At 48.8% G+C, this 16,552-nt stretch overlaps 2 protein-coding genes across 2 annotated transcripts in view; one reads left to right on the forward strand and one right to left on the reverse strand.

The window, feature by feature from the left end:
- Positions 1–369: 369 nt before the first annotated feature.
- On the reverse strand, positions 370–3,604 carry LOC116989076 (stromal cell-derived factor 2-like). Its single transcript, XM_033046233.1, has 3 exons — positions 3,330–3,604; positions 2,110–2,306; positions 370–675 (listed from the first exon to the last, which is right to left on the reverse strand). Exons 1-3 carry the CDS (start codon positions 3,349–3,351, stop codon positions 388–390), a joined length of 507 nt encoding a protein of 168 aa, XP_032902124.1. The 5' UTR covers positions 3,352–3,604; the 3' UTR covers positions 370–387.
- A 2,154-nt stretch (positions 3,605–5,758) lies between these two features.
- supt6h (SPT6 homolog, histone chaperone and transcription elongation factor) overlaps positions 5,759–16,552 on the forward strand; it is a 92,225-nt gene continuing 81,431 nt past the window's right edge. The window contains exons 1-4 of the mRNA XM_033046402.1: positions 5,759–5,874; positions 7,340–7,456; positions 12,498–12,668; positions 14,368–14,438. Coding sequence (XP_032902293.1) covers positions 7,351–7,456; positions 12,498–12,668; positions 14,368–14,438 — 348 coding nt within the window. The 5' untranslated portion in view covers positions 5,759–5,874; positions 7,340–7,350. The remainder of the gene's footprint in view (positions 5,875–7,339; positions 7,457–12,497; positions 12,669–14,367; positions 14,439–16,552) is intronic.

The raw sequence follows: 16,552 nt of genomic DNA on the forward strand, positions 1-16,552 counted from the left end.
TCTGGTCAAGACCCTCTTCAGAAGGAATAGGTGACGTTTCGGGTCAAGACCCTTAATCAGACTGAAGACGGGTCTCGACCCGAAACGTCACCTATTCCTTCGCTCCATAGATGCTGCCTCGCCCGCTGAGTTTCTCCAGCATTTTTGTCTACCTTCGATTTTTCCAGCATCTGCAGTTCTTTCTCAGAACAAACCAAAACAGCTTGAAAATACTGGAGTTGGAGGTTGCACAAAAGTGGTGTCTTCAGGATAACCGACACTAGAGGCACATGACATTTTAGGTGTTCAAGTCAAAGTACGCATAATACTGATAAGAAAAAACGTGTGGTTTTTTCATTCATGGTCTCATCACATTAAAGGTCGCACGACAGCATTCATGATCGCTTATTATAGTTCCGAATGGATATTTCCAGCCTTGGAACCCTCCATAGGTTTCATGAAAATCCCTTCCATCGCTTTCCAGGAATTGTATTGGTTTGAATACTGCATGCCGTGGACTTCCCGCTGGCCGTTTATCGGCCTCCCGTACTGTTCCCCTGTAATGGACAGCAGGACCTCAGTGATCGTGTGCTGAAACCTCACTGGATTCTTTCTATCCCAGTACATCTCACTGCACACCACAGTCCAGTCGTCCAGGTTGTCACCTTCTCCGTCCTCGCCAAAGGCACTCACCTCCTTTACAACACAAAAGAAAGGAAACAATTACAAAAGAAACCATCCCCTTTACCCAAATGTGGACAAAAATGCTGGAGTAACTCAGTGGGTGAGGCAGCATCTATGGAGCGATGGAATAGGTGGCGTTTCGGGTCGAGACCCTTCTTCAGACTCAATTTATTGTCACCTGCACCCGAAACGTCACCTATTCCTTTGCTCCATAGATGCTGCCTCACCCGCTGAGTTTCTCCCGCATTTTTCTCTACCTTCAATTTTTCCAGCATCTGCAGTTCTTTCTTAACCCTTTAACCAAATCCATATTTGAGAACAAAACTAGGTTTAAATTGCTGTACAAAAGGGCACAGAGATTAGTTTTAGGGCCCAAAATCGTTAAATTGTGGCGGCACCAAACGTGGTGAACAAACATTTGATTTATTCAGACATTACATGGTGTACATGCAAGTTTGGTCCCTCTAACATATTGATTCATTCGATCATTGCTGCTGCTGCTGCTGCTGAGCGAGGGTGTTGCCTTGAGCTCAGCTACCTGTCGACTCTTGATCTCAACGTCAGATCTGCTTAAGTAGCAGGACACTCCCCTTAACCCATGACGACACGTGACAGCCCTCGTAACCACTGACGAGGGTTTGACCGTCAGTGGTCTGACCATCAGGTGACGCCACAAAATGCCAGTTGGGTCAACACACCTGGTTCCCTGACAGGGGGGGGGGGGGGGGCGGAGGAAGGAGATGGCAGCCCTGCCGGCAGTCTGTTTGTTTTTTCATACCTTTTGTTATTTTTAGCGTTTGTTTAAAGTTTGTTTTAATGTTCTTCTGTTTGCTTTATGTGGGGGGAACTTTTTTTTTCAAGTTCCTACCTTCCCGGAGATGTGATCAAGTTTCGGATCACATTCTCCGGGCTCTGCGGCCTAACATCGATGGAGCTGGAGGCCGCCTCGGACTGTCGTGACTGTCGCGGGTTTACCATCGGAGCGGATCCCTTGCTTGAGATCGCTCCCACCGTGGACTGCGGACTTACCATCAAGGGCTCGCAGTCTCGGGAGAGGCTGAGTCGGGAGCTCCAACGCCGCGGAAGGTTCGACCAGCCCCGACTCGAGGTTTGATCGCCCGGCGCGGGGAGCTGACATCCCCCCGATGCGGGAGCTTGATCGCCTCGACGCGGAGGGCCCAAACGCCGCCGGCTACGGGAGTCAAGACCGTCCCGTCAACGGGGATCGAGGCCCCCGACCGAGGAAGAACAAAGGGAAGGACTTGGAACTTTATTTTCGCTTTCCATCACAGTGAAGAATGTGTGGGAGTCACTGTGATGGATGTTTATGTTAAAATGTGTTTTCTGAGTCTGTTGCTTTTTTTAATTGTATGACTGACTTGGCCAGTGAATTTCACACCAAATGGTGTTTTTTTGATAATATATGAACTTATGAGGTCAACACACCTGGTTCCCTGACAAAGGTGAGGTGAAGTAATGACTGTGCAGGTTGCGGCCCGTGTTGACGTGGGTCAGGCGGATGGTCTCGCCACATTTGATGGGGTTCCCCCGCTGGCAAACAAGGTCGCTTTTCCCGCGTATCCTCCAATAACTGTTGCTGTCGTCTGCCTCCGTTACTCCAGTGACAGATTGCTGGCCACTTCCTGAAAGAAAGGACAAAGGTGACAGGGAGTCACTTTCGACATTAAAATTTTTTTTTAATGTTCAAGGTGCGAAGAAACAGGTTTGAAGATTGGAGACACAATAGACAATAGGTGCAGGAGCAGAGCATTCGAGGCAGCACCGCCATTCGATGTGATCATCGCTGATCATCCCTAATCAGTATCCCGTTCCTGCCTTCTCCTCATATCCCCTGACTCCGCTACCTTTAGGAGCCCTATCCAGCTCTCTCTTGAAAGTATCCAGAGAACCGGCCTCCACCAAACCGCCCTTTGAGGCAGAGAATTCACAGCTCTTCTGTCCTCCCCGTCTCTCACCTGTGTTCTCTCCTCTCCCCGACATTCTCCCCCCCCACACGCTTTTCTCGCTACCCCGCCCCACATCCTCTCGCTCCCCCACAACTCTCTCCCCCCCCCCACACTTCTTCTCTACCCCACCAAACGCTCTCCTCCCCCCCACTCTCTCTCCTCCACCCCCACGCTCTCTCCTCCACCCCCACACTCTTTCCCCCCCACTCCTCCCTCACCCCCCCACCTCTCTCTCTCCCCCCACCCCTACTCTCCCCCTCCCCCCACACTCTCCCCCCACGCCCCACACTGTCCCCCACCCCAACAATCTCTCCCCCACCCCACACACTCCTCCCCACCCCCAATCTCTCCCACACACACTCTCCCCCCCCCCCCCCTCTCCCCCCCCACCCCCACACTCTCTCCCATCCCCCCCCCCACACCTCTTCCCCCCCCCCCCCCTCTCTCTCCCCACCCCCCACCTCCCCCCCCCCACACTCCTCCTCCCCCACCCCCACCCTTCTCCCCCCCCCCCTCTCTCTCCCCCACCCCCCACACCCCTCCCCCACCCCCACACTCTCTCTTCCCCCACCCCCCCCCCTCCCCCTCCCCCCCACCCCCCCCTCCCCCCCCCCACTCCCCACCCCCCCCCCCCTCTCCCCCCCCCCCCCCCCCTCTCCCCCCCCCCCCCACACACTCTCTCCCCCACCCCCACCTAACCGGATCCGTACTTGACCTTCATGCGATAGTGGCAGCCTGCCGTTGTGCAAGCGTGTTGAGCAGTTTGATCCACGGAGGCCGCCCACGTCACGGAGGGTGAGTTCGGCCTGTGCGCGGCCCGACGCCGGCAACCCGCTCACCCACACGCACCACAGCAGCAGCAGCGGCAGCGGCGGGACGCCAGGCCCGAGCCTGAGCCTGGGCCTACAGCTGGAGCCGCACCGCAGCAGCGCCGACATCTTCCCTCCGTCTCCCCGCCACCGCCGCCGGGAGGACTCGTCTCAGCCGCTACAGCGTCACTGGGAGGACCAGCGGTGAGCGCTGGAGGACTCGTCTGGGCCGCTGCAGCGTCACTGGGAGGACTAGCGGACACCTGGAGGACTCGCCTGGGCCGCTGCAGCGTCACTGGAGGATTAGCGGCCGCCTGGAGGACTCGACGACTAACTGCAGCGCCACTGGGAGGACCAGCGGTAGCCCGGTGAAGTTGCAGCCCCAACTGCGGGTGCACTGGAGGAGCCGCTGCAGCGCCACTGGGAGGACTAGCGGCCTCCTGGAGGACCTGCTGGTCTCACTGCAGCGCCGCAGGGAAGACTATTGGCCGCCTGGGGGAGGTCACGGCCCCAACCGCAGGCACTGGAGAAGTTACTGGGAGGACCAGTGGTGGGCGCTGGTCAGAGCGACCGCAGCGCAACTGGGAGGACTAGTGGCCGCCTGGAGAAGTTACAGCTTCCACTATGGGCACTGGATGAGTCGCTGCAGCGCCACTAGGAGGACTAGCGGACTCCTGGAGGACGCACTGGTCTCACTGCAGCGCCACTGGGAGGACTTTCTATGGCACAACTGTAGGAGTTGGTGAGATATTGTTGGGGATTTGCTGACTTCCTAAGCCTTCGAAGGCCATTGGCCATTATTGGCCATTGCTTTGATGTGGCTGGTCCAGGGCGGGCGAAGTAATTTAAAACAAAAATACCCAACATTTCCGTTTCCCCCCAAAAGTGTATAACCTATAATTTCTCCACATTATTCTCCATCTTCCCACTTACTCAGCTTGTCTGTATCCCCCTTTTAGCATCCTCGTCGCTATTCATGTTCCCAAATACTTGGAAGCAGGAACGGGGTACTGATTTTGGATGATCAGCCATGATCACATTGAATGGTGGTGCTGGCTCGAAGGGCCAAATGGCCTCTACTCCTATTTTGTTCACTCCTACTGACCTACTCCTTCACCTATATATGTTTCTATCAAAAAATGTTACATTTCGCCCCCACAGCCAAATTGTTGAGGTGAATTGTTGGAGCCCAAGTCGCAGCCTTTGCTGTGGCCCACTATCTACAGCCTCAAAATACGTTATTTATTCTTTGTTTTCTATGTTATCTCTCTTTTACACAGCCCCTGTATAGGTGCCAGTGACTTGACTTGTGGATTACGCTGTCAATTGGAAGAAAATATCAATGCTGGTTAATTTAAGCATTTGTTTATTTTTTGTTTATGTCATTATTCTATTAATGTCGTGCAGCAAAACTCCAAGTGCTGTGGCGAGCAGCTCCAATCTCAGGATACATTCAGAGATGCTGCCTGTCCTGCCGAGTTACTCCAGCATTTTCTGTCTATCTTCAGTGTAAACCAACATCTGCAGTTTTTTCCTACACATCAATCTTGATTAGTACAGGTGTCAGGGGTTATGGGGAGAAGGCAGGAGAACAGGGTTAGGAGGGAGAGATAGATCAACCGTGATTGAATGGTGGGGTAGACTTGATGGGCCGAATGGCCTAAATCTACTCCTATCACTTATGACATAATGATCAAGCTGGTAAGGGTGCATAGAATGTGTATGAAGGAACTGCAGATGCTGATTTACCATCGCCTGCCGGGGGCTTTGACTGACATTGGGAGGAGAACGAGGAGTGCAGGGGAGAGATAAGACTTTGCCTTCCATCACAGTGAGGAGGAGATTCACTGTGATGGATGTTCGTGTAAATTGTGTTGTGTCTTGGTTCTTCTTCATGTTTGTATGACTGCAGAAAACAAATTTCGTTTGAACCTCTGGGTTCAAATGACAACAAATAAATTGTATTGTATTGTTTAAACTGAAGATAGACATAAAATGTTGGAGTGACTCAGGCGGCGGCATCTCTGGATAGTGGGAATGGGTGACGTTTCGAGTCGAGACCCTTCTTCAGACAGAAGCTGCCTGACCCGCTGAGTTACTCCAGCGTTTTGTGTCGATCAGGATACATTGCTTCAGTCTGAAGAAGGGTTTCGGCCCGAAACGCTGCCTATTTCCTTCGCTCCATAGATGCTGCTGCCCCCGCTGAGTTTCCCCAGCAATTTTGTGTACCTAGGATACATTGCCTGTTGCTGTCGTTGTCGCTGGGGCTGGTAGTGACACGGGCGGAACCAAGTGTCGGGGCTGTGGAGGGACGGGCGGACCGAGTTGCCGCTGCACCGGCGGCCATTTCCCCCTCAGTCGCAGCGGACGGGACGGACTGAGGTCGGTGGAAGCGGCGCCGCGTCTCTCCTCATCTCTCTGTGTCTCTACCCCAGGTAATGGTGGCGGCCCCCGGGGGGGAGGAGGGAGAGAGAGAGTGAGTGAGGGGGTAAAACCCCGGGCGTCTCCTCCCCGCCCACGCAGTGGTGACCGGCGCCGCGTTGTCTGGAGCGGAGACTCGGCCCCTGCTGGGCCTCGGGCCTGGGTGAGGAGAGGAGGGAGGGGGGGGGGGGGAGGAGAGGAGGGAGGGGGGGGGGGGGGGGGGGGGCTGGTGTAGGTGGGGGGGGGAGGGGAGAGAGAGAGAGGGGGGGAGAGAGGAGGATGAGTAAGAAAGAGTGTGAGAGAAGGGGAAGAGAGACACAGAGAGAGAGAGAGAGAGATAGGCCTGGTGCAGGGGGAGAGAGCGAGAGTCTGATGCGGGAGGGGAGGAGGAGGTGGATGGAGTCCGGGCCCACTGCAGGGACGGAGCCGGACGAGAGGGCAGCCCTGGGTAAGGGGGGGGAGGGGGAGGATGGACAAACGCTCCTGGCCCAGAGCGGCTGCTCAATGGGTCGCAGTCCGAGAGATTAGGCGGAGAATCGGAGGAGAGACCGCAGCCTGACGAGGGAGAGAAGAGAAGACGTTTCAGGTCGAGACCCTTCCTCAGACAAGAGGAACTCTCAGAGGAGAGAGTTGGATGGGATGGGGGTGAGAGGAGGTGGTGTGGAGGGGGTTATGGGAGGATGGAGAGGAGGAGGGAAGACAGAACGGGTTGAGGGGGGAGAAGAGAGGGAAGGGAAGCAAGGCAAGTCATTGGTCTGTGTCCCAATTTCTCACTTTGACCCGTTGCCTCAGAGAGGGGGCAGGGGAGGTGAAGGGAGGGGAGATGGCATGGAGGGAGGAGAAAGGAGGATGGGCAGTGGAGATTTTAACAAAACTATCTCATTGGTTTGTGTTCCAATTTCTCTCTTTGGCCTGCTGACTCTCCACCAGGTAATGCTGTTCATTGGGATTCTGCTTGACTTTGAGTCTCAGCTACCTGCATCAGGGTGATACAGACAGGGATGTTTTAAACAAACAAGCTGCTTATTATCTGAATAGGAAGGAACTACAGATGCTGGTTTAAACCAAAAAATGGACACAAAAAGCTGGAGTAAATCAGCGGGTCAGACAGCATCTCTGGAGTAAAGGAATAAGTGAAGTTTTGGGTCGAGACCATTCTAAATGTTATGTAGAATAGAAGGGTCTAAACCTGAAATGTCACCTGTTTTCTCCAGAGATGCTGTCTGACTCGCTGAGTTATTCCAACCTTATTTTATCTTTGGTTAATATCTGAACATCTTTCTGTTCTGCATTACCAGACCTGCCTCACTAAACATCAAAAAGGCATTAATGCTCTCGTATTTATCTTCATACCTTGTGTCTGTCTGTTTCACCTGATTAGTATTATCTTAATAAAAGTGGTGGAAGAGGGGGGTGCGAGGAGGGGAGGAAAAACATTTATTTTGATATCCATTCAATTAGGTTCTCTTCTCTCTCTAGGTTTTGCAGACATGTCTGATTTTGTGGAGAGTGAAGCCGAGGAGTCTGAGGAAGAGTATGATGAAGAAGGTACAGTGGTGCCGAAAAAACCCAAGAAATTCTTGGAAGACGATGATGGTACGTGCAACTGTGAAGCCGCGTAACATTGTTTCCCTGTGAGGTTTGCTGCTGTGAATTCCTAGCCAAGGTTTAAAACCTGTATAATGGCAATGTAAGAAGCAGGTCTTTCAATTAGTTTAAATCTTTATAAAGGAATTCATCATCGTTGAAAACGTTAGCGACGCAGTGGTGCTGGTTTCCGACGGGAACGGTGACGGACTTCCGCCGCTGGAAGTATAGGATTTTGGTGTGTGTGTGTGCTTTATCATCGTTCCTTACAATGCTATGTACGATAGTGAATGCAACTTCTACTGAAGTGTGGATGGCCTTTGGCTCATTAGGAGCTCATCCGCCCTTTGACAGGTCTTGTTTTTGGTCCTGCTGGGGGTCCACAGCCCCCTCCTCACCTGGCAAACCAGGTGGGGGAGACGGTTTAGTCGCCTACTATCCGACCATGGAGCAGGTAGCACGGGATTACATGGTACCTGTGGAAGGGGGATCTCCCCCCTGACCTGATAATTTAAATTTATTTTAATTAAAAATCTGATGTGTGTCCAACTTTTGTCACATTTTCAGCATCTCAAAGATTCGTATCTCTTGCTGCTGGTGATCCTCCCTCCATTTTAGTTCATGAAGATGAATGGATGAAGTTTCAGGTTGGGTCCCGACTTCAGACTGGGACTCAAGAAGGGCCCAGATCGGAAACTTCACCCATCCTTTTTCACCAGAGATGCTGCCTAACAGCTGAGTTACCCCAGCACTTTGTGTCCATCTTTGGTGTAAACCAGCGTCTGCAGTTGTTTGTTTCTACAGTCTGTGAAAAGTAGTTCCAAATGTCACATGATAGTCTGTTAATTTGACCATGAAAGACTTTGGAGGCACATTCTAGACACAATATGAACAAAATAATTGAAGGAGCCGGCAGCGTAGGAAAGGAGAGTCAAGCTCTCAATCCAATCCATCTTCCTTAAATCCTAAAGCTTGAACTTTTATCCAAATACACAAATTGAAATCTTATCTCGGGAGCTGGAGAATTTAATTTTAAGAGATTGGAGTTTGGAGAGGGTCTGAGCTATAGGGAGAGGTTGAGCAGGCTGGGACTCTATTCCTAGGAGCGCAGGAGGATGAGGGGTGATCATATAGAGGTGTATAAAATCATGAGGAATAGATTGGGTAGATGTACAGTCTCTTGCCCAGAGTAGGTGAATCGAGGACCAGAGGACATAGGTTTAAGGTGAAGGGGAAAAGATTTAATAGGAATCTGAGGGGTAACTTTTTCACACAAAGGATGGTGGGTGTATGGAACAAGCTGCCAGAGGAGGTAGTTGAGGCTGGGACTATCCCAACGTTAAAAAAAACAGTTAGACAGGTAAACAGATGGGACAGGTTTGGAGGCATATGGACCAAACACAGGAAGGTGGGACTAGTGTAGCTGAGACGTGTTGGCCGGTGTGGGGGAAAATTGGGCCGCATGGCCTGTTTATATGCTATATGACTCTATGACCTGGAACTAAAAAGCTAAAACTGATCACAAGAATGCCAAACCTTAAAACCAGATTTAATTTGCCAGTGTGAAGAAGGGTCCTGACCCAAAACATCACTTGCCCATCCCCTCCACAGATACTGCCTGACCTGCTGAGTTCCTCCAGCCCTTTGATTCACTTGTGACCTGTTCAGAGAAAGAAATGCCATCATTGCTGACGATGTCTTGTGTTTTGTGGGCCTTCGTTATGTTGGTTGCCCTGTGAAATGTCCTTGGAAGGCATCAGTGACATCCCTGTGCCAATACCCCAGTGGGACCATATACTAATGACCATTTTTGGGAAATGTGATAACACTAACTCCGGTTAACTCTGTGAACTCACTGATAGTTGGTACTTAGAGATACGGTATGGAAACAGGCCCTTTGGCCCATCAAGTCCACACTGACCATTAATCACCCGCCCACACTAAAGACACTAAGAGGCAGGGAAGATTGTTTGTAATTCTCACGGTCATACCTCTCTGTGAATCTTGTAAATTCATCCTTCACCGTGTCGACCCTGGCCCCTGTCACGTGCAGAACAGTCGGCGTGCTCAGTGGTACACAGTTGAAATGAAGTAGCGATTGGACACTCCAGTAAAGTCTCCTTTAGCGAATGACTAACTCTTCTGTCGTGAATGCATTGTTGAGGTGAAGTTGCATCTACACCTTGAAGCTGAGGTCCATCAGTTGCCAGAGAATTGTATTCCATCACAGTCTAACAGCCAGGCCGCTGCATAACCATCACTCTCCTGCAGTCGCTCCATGTATGGCCTTGCCTCGCTCATAAAGAGAGGATATTCGTGATAGGAGCAGAATTAGGCCATTTGTCCTGTCAAGTCTACTCCGCCATTCAATCATGATTGATCTATCTTTCCCTCTCCATTCTCCTGCCTTCTCCCCATGACCCCTGACACCCGTTATAATGGGGATACACTAATATACCCGACACTCCAAAGACGTACAGGTTTGTAGGCTAATTGGCTTGGTTAAATTGTACATTGTCCATAGTGCGTGTAGGATAGAGCTAGTGTGCGGGGATCACTGGTCGGCGCAGACTCTGGGCAAAAGGGCCTGTTTCCGCACTATACTTCTAAACTAAACTAATCAAGAATCTGTCAATCTGCATCTTAAATAAAATACTCATTGACTTGGCCTCAACAGCCGCCTGTGGCACTGAATTCCACAGATTCACCACCCTAATTAGGATATTCTTTAATGATAGATATGCACCTTTCCCATCATGCATGCAGCCCAAGCTACTCTATATTCCGACTTGACTTGAAAGAGACAATAAATTCGACTTCACATTCAGACAGCGTCTAAAACTAAATTGCCTGTAACATTCCCAGCAAACACACCACCACTTCCAATAGGAAGATGGCACAAAGAGCTGCAGACGCTGGTTTAAAAAAACAATGAGTCTGAAAAAGGCTTCCAATCCGATATATCACCTACCCATGTCCTCCAGAGATGCTGCCTGACCCACTGAGTTACTCCAGCAGTGTGTGTCTATCTTCCTTGTAAATCAGCATCTGCACACCCGCTATCAATAAATTCCCCACCAGCAATATCCTAGTAGGGCATTCGTTAATCATAAAACTTAACTGGTTTGTCACATTCAGTTCTGATATCTGTTCTCTCTCCCCCCCCCCCCCCCCCCCCCCCCCCCACCCCATGAGCGAGAGGTTTGGGATTTAGCAATGCTGTTGGAGATGCTTTGGGGAGATGCAAACCATAGCAACCTATCATGAGAAATGCTGGAAGAATATTGCCTGCACACCAAAGCTGCAAGAAGGATTTGTCCACCATGCTTATTTTTTCATCTTGCTACACATGGAAAATATGTAATTTTCAGTGGATACGTAATTTTCAGTGGATATTTTGGAATGACTAATCACCAGATTGATCTATGGGGTGCCACTATGCTGTTTGTTCTCCCAAGTGTGTTTTTGTAGACAAGAAGTGCTGTTATGTATATTAGAGACACAAGGAACTGTAGATGCTGTAATCTTTCGTCAAATGTTTAGTGCTGGTGTAACTCAGGGGGGCAGACAGCACCTCAGGAGAACATGGATAGGTTTTGGGTCAGGACCCTACTTCAGACCGACCCGCCGAGTTACTCCAGCACTTTGTCTTCCAGGTACAGGTATTGTTCCTTGCGGTTGGTGTCTACGGAAACTTGTCATCCTATAAGATGCTTAAGCTATTTAAAGGCATGATCGCTTACTTTAATTCATCTTTAGTTTAAAAAAAAATTGTGATATAAAAAAATCCAAAAAAAAATTGCGACTCTAGTTTTTAGGTTGGGACCCTTATCCAGGCCCGACCCAAAACGTCATCCACCCATGTTCGCCAGAGATGTTGCCTGAACTGCTGAATTACTCCAGCAGTTGTATCTTTTTTTTTTAAACCAGCATCTGCAGTTCCTTGTATCCTCTTATTAATATCACACACTCTTTGTTTTTTCATCTCTAGCCTTTGTCCAGCCATCCGCTAATCACCCCCCACACGAGCTCACTTAAATTCATATTTCCCCTACAATAGACAGTAGACAATAGGTGCAGGGGTAGGCCAGTATCTATAAGGGGGGATAGTCTGGCAATGTTTTGGGTTGGGACCCTTCAGACTCGCAAGAAACTGCAGGTGCAGGAATATTGAGCAGAACTAAAGTGCTGGAGGAACTTCAGAGCACATCTCTGATGGTAATGGAGAGAAGAGGTTTCGGGTCGGGACCATTCTTCATGTTGTTGTCGTGGCACCATGCTACTAAAGTTAACTACCCCTTTCTTGTACCAATGCAAGATAAACCTTTCTAGCCAAAACAATGGGCATAGGGATTCAAGGGACATTTAAATAGGCTGGGGATTGGGGAATATAGACCACTTTGGCCAGACATAAAGTTAAAATTGGCATGGTGGTTCGTGCAGACACCATCGCCCGTTCCATGCTGTACAATTTTTCAAAAACAGTAAAGCAAGCAAGTTAATGATAGGCACACGATGTTTAGGAAGGAACTGCAGATGCTAGTCTGAAGGAGAGTCTCGACCCGAAAGGTGACCCATTCCTTCTCTCCAGAGATGTTGCCTGTCCCGCTGAGTTACTCCAGCAATTTGTGTCTAGCACACAGTGTTTATTTGGCTTGGTTGGGTAGTTATAGCAGCAATGTTAATCGGTTTTAGTTTTAGTGATACAGCGTGGAAACGGGCCCCTTCGGCCCACCGATTCCTCGCTGACCAGCGATCACCCGTACACTAGCACTATCCTACACACTAGGAACAATTTACAAGAGGCCAATTAATCTACAAACCTGCAAGTCTTTGGCGTGTGGGAGGAAACCGGAGCACCTGGAGAAAACCCATGTAGTCACAGGGAGAATATACCAAACTCTTTAGAGACGGCACCTCTAGTCGGGATCGAACCTGGGTCTCTGGTGCTGTGAGACAGCAACTCTACCACTGAGCCCCTATCGTGGATATCTAAAGCTCATTTGGAAAAGGTTTAATTTTTTTTTCTCCCCCTTCCCCCCACCCACAGAGGAAGAGGAAGAAGAAGATGAAAATGCAGATGACCAAGACGAACAGGGAAATTTGAAGGACTTCATTAATGATGACGTGGAGGATGATGAGGAGGAAGAGGAGGAGGGAGATGCTGGCAGTGAAGGATCTGGTGGTGCAGACTCCATCGCAAAGAAAAGGAAACGCAAAAGTCAGTGTTAATATTTAACATTTTATTGCTGTTTTTAATATTGATCTTTTTGCGAAAGTCGGTTCCGGTTCAGTTTATAGTCACGTGTACCGAGGTACAGTGAAAAGCCTTTGTCGCGTGCAGAAGCGTCCACGTCGCAGGGCTGGAAACTGGAAGTATCCCGAGCTAATTCTGCTACCGCCACCATCTATAGCGACAAGTGATGGCTCCCGCTGATGGTCGCCGGAAGCTTGCGTCCTTTTCAGGACGGACGATGACAGCGAGGTCAACATTTGTAACATGGAAGATGGACTCGAATGAAGAAGGAGTTGCGTGCTAACCAGTCAGCGGAAAGACAACGTATAATTACAATCGAGACATTTACAGTGTATAAAAATGTTGCGGTAGGGGTTGAGATTTAAGAGCGTGGAGCGATTGTAATACGTGATTGTAAATCTGCTTCTGTGGCCAGCACGCAAATAGTCACCTGGGTTGGGCGTCATCTCGGAAGTCAGTACTGATATCAATCACTTTTTATTGCCTTTTTTACATTGAACTTTTCATTGTTTATTTTGGTATCTACTGTGTTTACATACACGTGTCAATGCAAGTAAGAATTCAGTGGTTTCCTTGCGAGACATATGATAATAAAACACACTTGACTCTTTAGATAATTGGGCTGTAAGACGTTGAAACATTCTTTCAGCCGTTACAGATATTTGGACCAAAGTTCACACCGCATGATGGAGAATTTAAAGGTTTTTTATAATGTGTTCTGCGTCTTCCTTTGAAACATTTCTCAAAGGATCTCAAGGCACTAATCAGACTGCATGTGGAGAATTGTGAGCAATTTTGGGCCCCACATCTGAGGACGGATATTCTGGCGCTGGAGAGGGTCCAGAGGAGGTTGACGGGAATGATCCCAGGCAGTGGGTTAATAACATATGATGAGCGTTTGATGACACTGGGCCTGTACTAGCTGGAGATTAGAAGGATGAGAGGGAGGGACCTCATTGAAACTTACCGAATAGTGAAAGGCCTGGATAGAGTGGATGTGGAGAGGATGTTTCCACTAGTGGGAGAGTCTGGGACCAGAGGTCATAGCCACAGAATTAAAGGATGTTCCTTTAGGAAGATGAGGAGGAATTTATTTAGTTAGAGGGTGGTGAATCTGTGGAATTCATTGCCACAGAAGACGATGGAGGCCAAGTCAATGGATATTTTTAAGGCAGAAATAGATAGATTCTTGATTAGTATGTGTGTCAGGGATTATGGGGAAAAGGCAGGAGAATGGGGTTGAGGGAGAGATAGATCAGCCATGATTGAATGGCAGAGTAGACTTGATGGGCCGAATGGCCTAATTCTGCTCCCATCACTTATGAACTTATGAAAACATATTTATTGAATATATTACTTTGTAATAGAGGAAGCAGTCAACATCCCTGGAGGTTTCTCGAGGGAATTTAATGGAGAGTGATAATGCCCAACAAGATGTCAGTGATTCTTGTGTTGAAATAACTGTTTTGCTATCTGAACCTTAGAGACATTTTAATAATAATAATATAATAATTTGTTTACAGGGACAGTGCATATTAATGAACATTTGCATGTAAATATGCGAGATTGTAGCCAATCAGTAGCTAATTTCGGTCTCTAGTCCCTACTTAACAAAATGTGCATTGTGCATTAATGGTGTTATTTGTTCTCTTGCTCTGTGCAGCTTACGACGACAGGCTGGAAGATGATGATTTTGACCTCATTGAGGAAAACCTGGGTGTCAAAGTCAAACGGGTAAACTTATTATTTTGCTCTGGTAGCTTTAATAATTCAAAAGTGGGAATTAAAGAAGGTAGAACGGTACGGCATATGAACCCACAATGTTTTTGGCTCGCAATGTTTGTGCCGAACGTGGTGCCTAGTTAAACTGATCTCATCTGCCTGTACACGATCCATATCCCTCTATTCCCTGCACTTCCATATACAATTCCATGATTAGTACGGGTGTCAGGGGTTATGGGGAGAAGGCAGGAGAATGGGGTTAGGAGGGAGAGTCAGATCAGCCATGATTGAATGGCGGAGTAGACTTGATGGGTCGAATGGCCTAATTCTGCTCCTGTCACTTATGACCTTACAACGCATAATTTACCGAGAGTGGCACTTGCCACACTTTCCTTTATCGGTCAGGCATTGAGTTGGAGGTCTGAAGAAGGGTCTCGACCTGAAACGTCACACATTCCTTCTTTCCAGCGATGCTGCCTGTCCCACTGAGTTACTCCAGGATTTTGTGTCTTCCTTTGAGTTGGAACCCCGTTACAGTTATACAAGACATCGGTGAAGCCACACCTAGAGTATTAGACAATAGGTGCAGGAGGAGGCCTTTCGGCCCTTCAAGCCAGCACCGCCATTCAATGTGATCATGGCTGATCATCCCCAATCAGTACTCCATTCCTGCCTTCTCCCCATATCCCCTGACTCAGCTTTCTTTAAGAGCCCTATCTAGCTCTCTCTTGAAAGTATCCAGAGAACCAGCCTCCACCGCCCTCTGAGGCAGAGAATTCCACAGACTCACAACTCTCTGAGTGGAAAAGTGTTTCCTCGTCTCCGTTCTAAGTGGCATACCCCTTATTCTTAAACTGTGGCCCCTGGTTCTGGACTCCCCCAACATCGGGAACATGTTTCCTGCCTCTAGCGTGTCCATACCCTTAATAATCTTATATGTTTCAATAAGATATCCTCTCATCCTTCTAAACTCCAGAGTGTACAAGCCCAGCCGCTCCATTCTCTCAGCATATGACAGTCCCGCCATTCCGGGAATTAACCTTGCACTCCCTCAATAGCAAGAATTTCCTTCCTCAAATTAGGGGACATGGAAGAAGCGCAGACAACAGAGGGTTATGGATCATGTGCAGGCAGATAAGATCAGTTTAGCTTGGTATCACATTCAGCACAAACATTGTGGGCTGAGGGGCTGTTCCTGCACTGCACTATTATTCTATGTTCTAAAATTTAAGACTGAACTCCAAAAGGAGATCATTAAAACATTGATCACAGAATATCTTGTGCGATACGGGAATAGGGTCATGGCGGTGGATAAACTTAAGCAAGTTATTCCAGAACTGAGGATCTTGGCAGCTGAACACAAGTCTGCCAGTGGTGAAGCAATTACATTTAGGAGTTGATTAAGAGGCTAGAATTTGGGAGATCAAATGAATTAAAATTGTGAGAGCCTTGTCAATGACGTACTGTAAATGAAATGTGAGATTCTGGAGCTAGTGTAAGTGTAAAGTAAAAGATTGGGGTAAGCGGGGCGGTGTGTATAGTTTAAGCATGAACTCAATGGGCTTTAAGTATCGTCATGCCATAAAACTCTGGAGGGAGGCCACACTGTTGTGCCGCTCTGCAGCTGCCTATTGTCCGTCTTCTGTTCAGCTGTTCCCACGTCCGGTTTCCTGCAGATTCAGCTTGGATTCAGATGTTCTGTGTGGACAATTTTCATTTCAGCGTCCTCTTATCTGCCTGCTTTCCAACGCCAACTAATCAATTAGCCTTGAATACGCTGCACAGGACAGCCTTCACACAATCACTCACATTTACAGGCAGAAAATTCAGTCGGTTCAGCGTCTTTCATGGTGGTGACTGCTTGCCTCTGAAAATTTGAACGGTACTTGCGGCCTTTATACGAAAAAAAACTCTTCAGATAAACAAATAAATAAATTGATATACAGGCCCGCCACCGATTTTCTGGGAACTTGCGTCTCCTTTAATTCGGACAAAATTACGAGAGCGCACTTGAAATTCCCCCCGAAAATGTGGCGCCCAGGCCGGGTGAGGAGGCCGATCTCGACATCATCCAGACTTCCCTGTCCGATTGGCGGGTGGGTTTTTCCCCCTGCGTCCAGGGTTCT

This window comes from Amblyraja radiata, chromosome 28 (assembly GCF_010909765.2).
Source record: "Amblyraja radiata isolate CabotCenter1 chromosome 28, sAmbRad1.1.pri, whole genome shotgun sequence".
Lineage (NCBI taxonomy): Eukaryota > Metazoa > Chordata > Chondrichthyes > Rajiformes > Rajidae > Amblyraja > Amblyraja radiata.

Bases quoted from the DNA above. Each gene is read 5' to 3' on its own strand.
- LOC116989076 (XM_033046233.1), bottom strand. From the start codon at position 3,351: ATGAAGGTCAAGTACGGATCCG. The intron at 2,307-3,329 runs GTTAGGTGGGGG...CCTTTCTTTCAG, and splicing joins GAAGGTCAAGTACGGATCCG to GAAGTGGCCAGCAATCTGTC. The intron at 676-2,109 runs GTGTGTTGACCT...TGTGTTGTAAAG, and splicing joins CACCTTTGTCAGGGAACCAG to GAGGTGAGTGCCTTTGGCGA.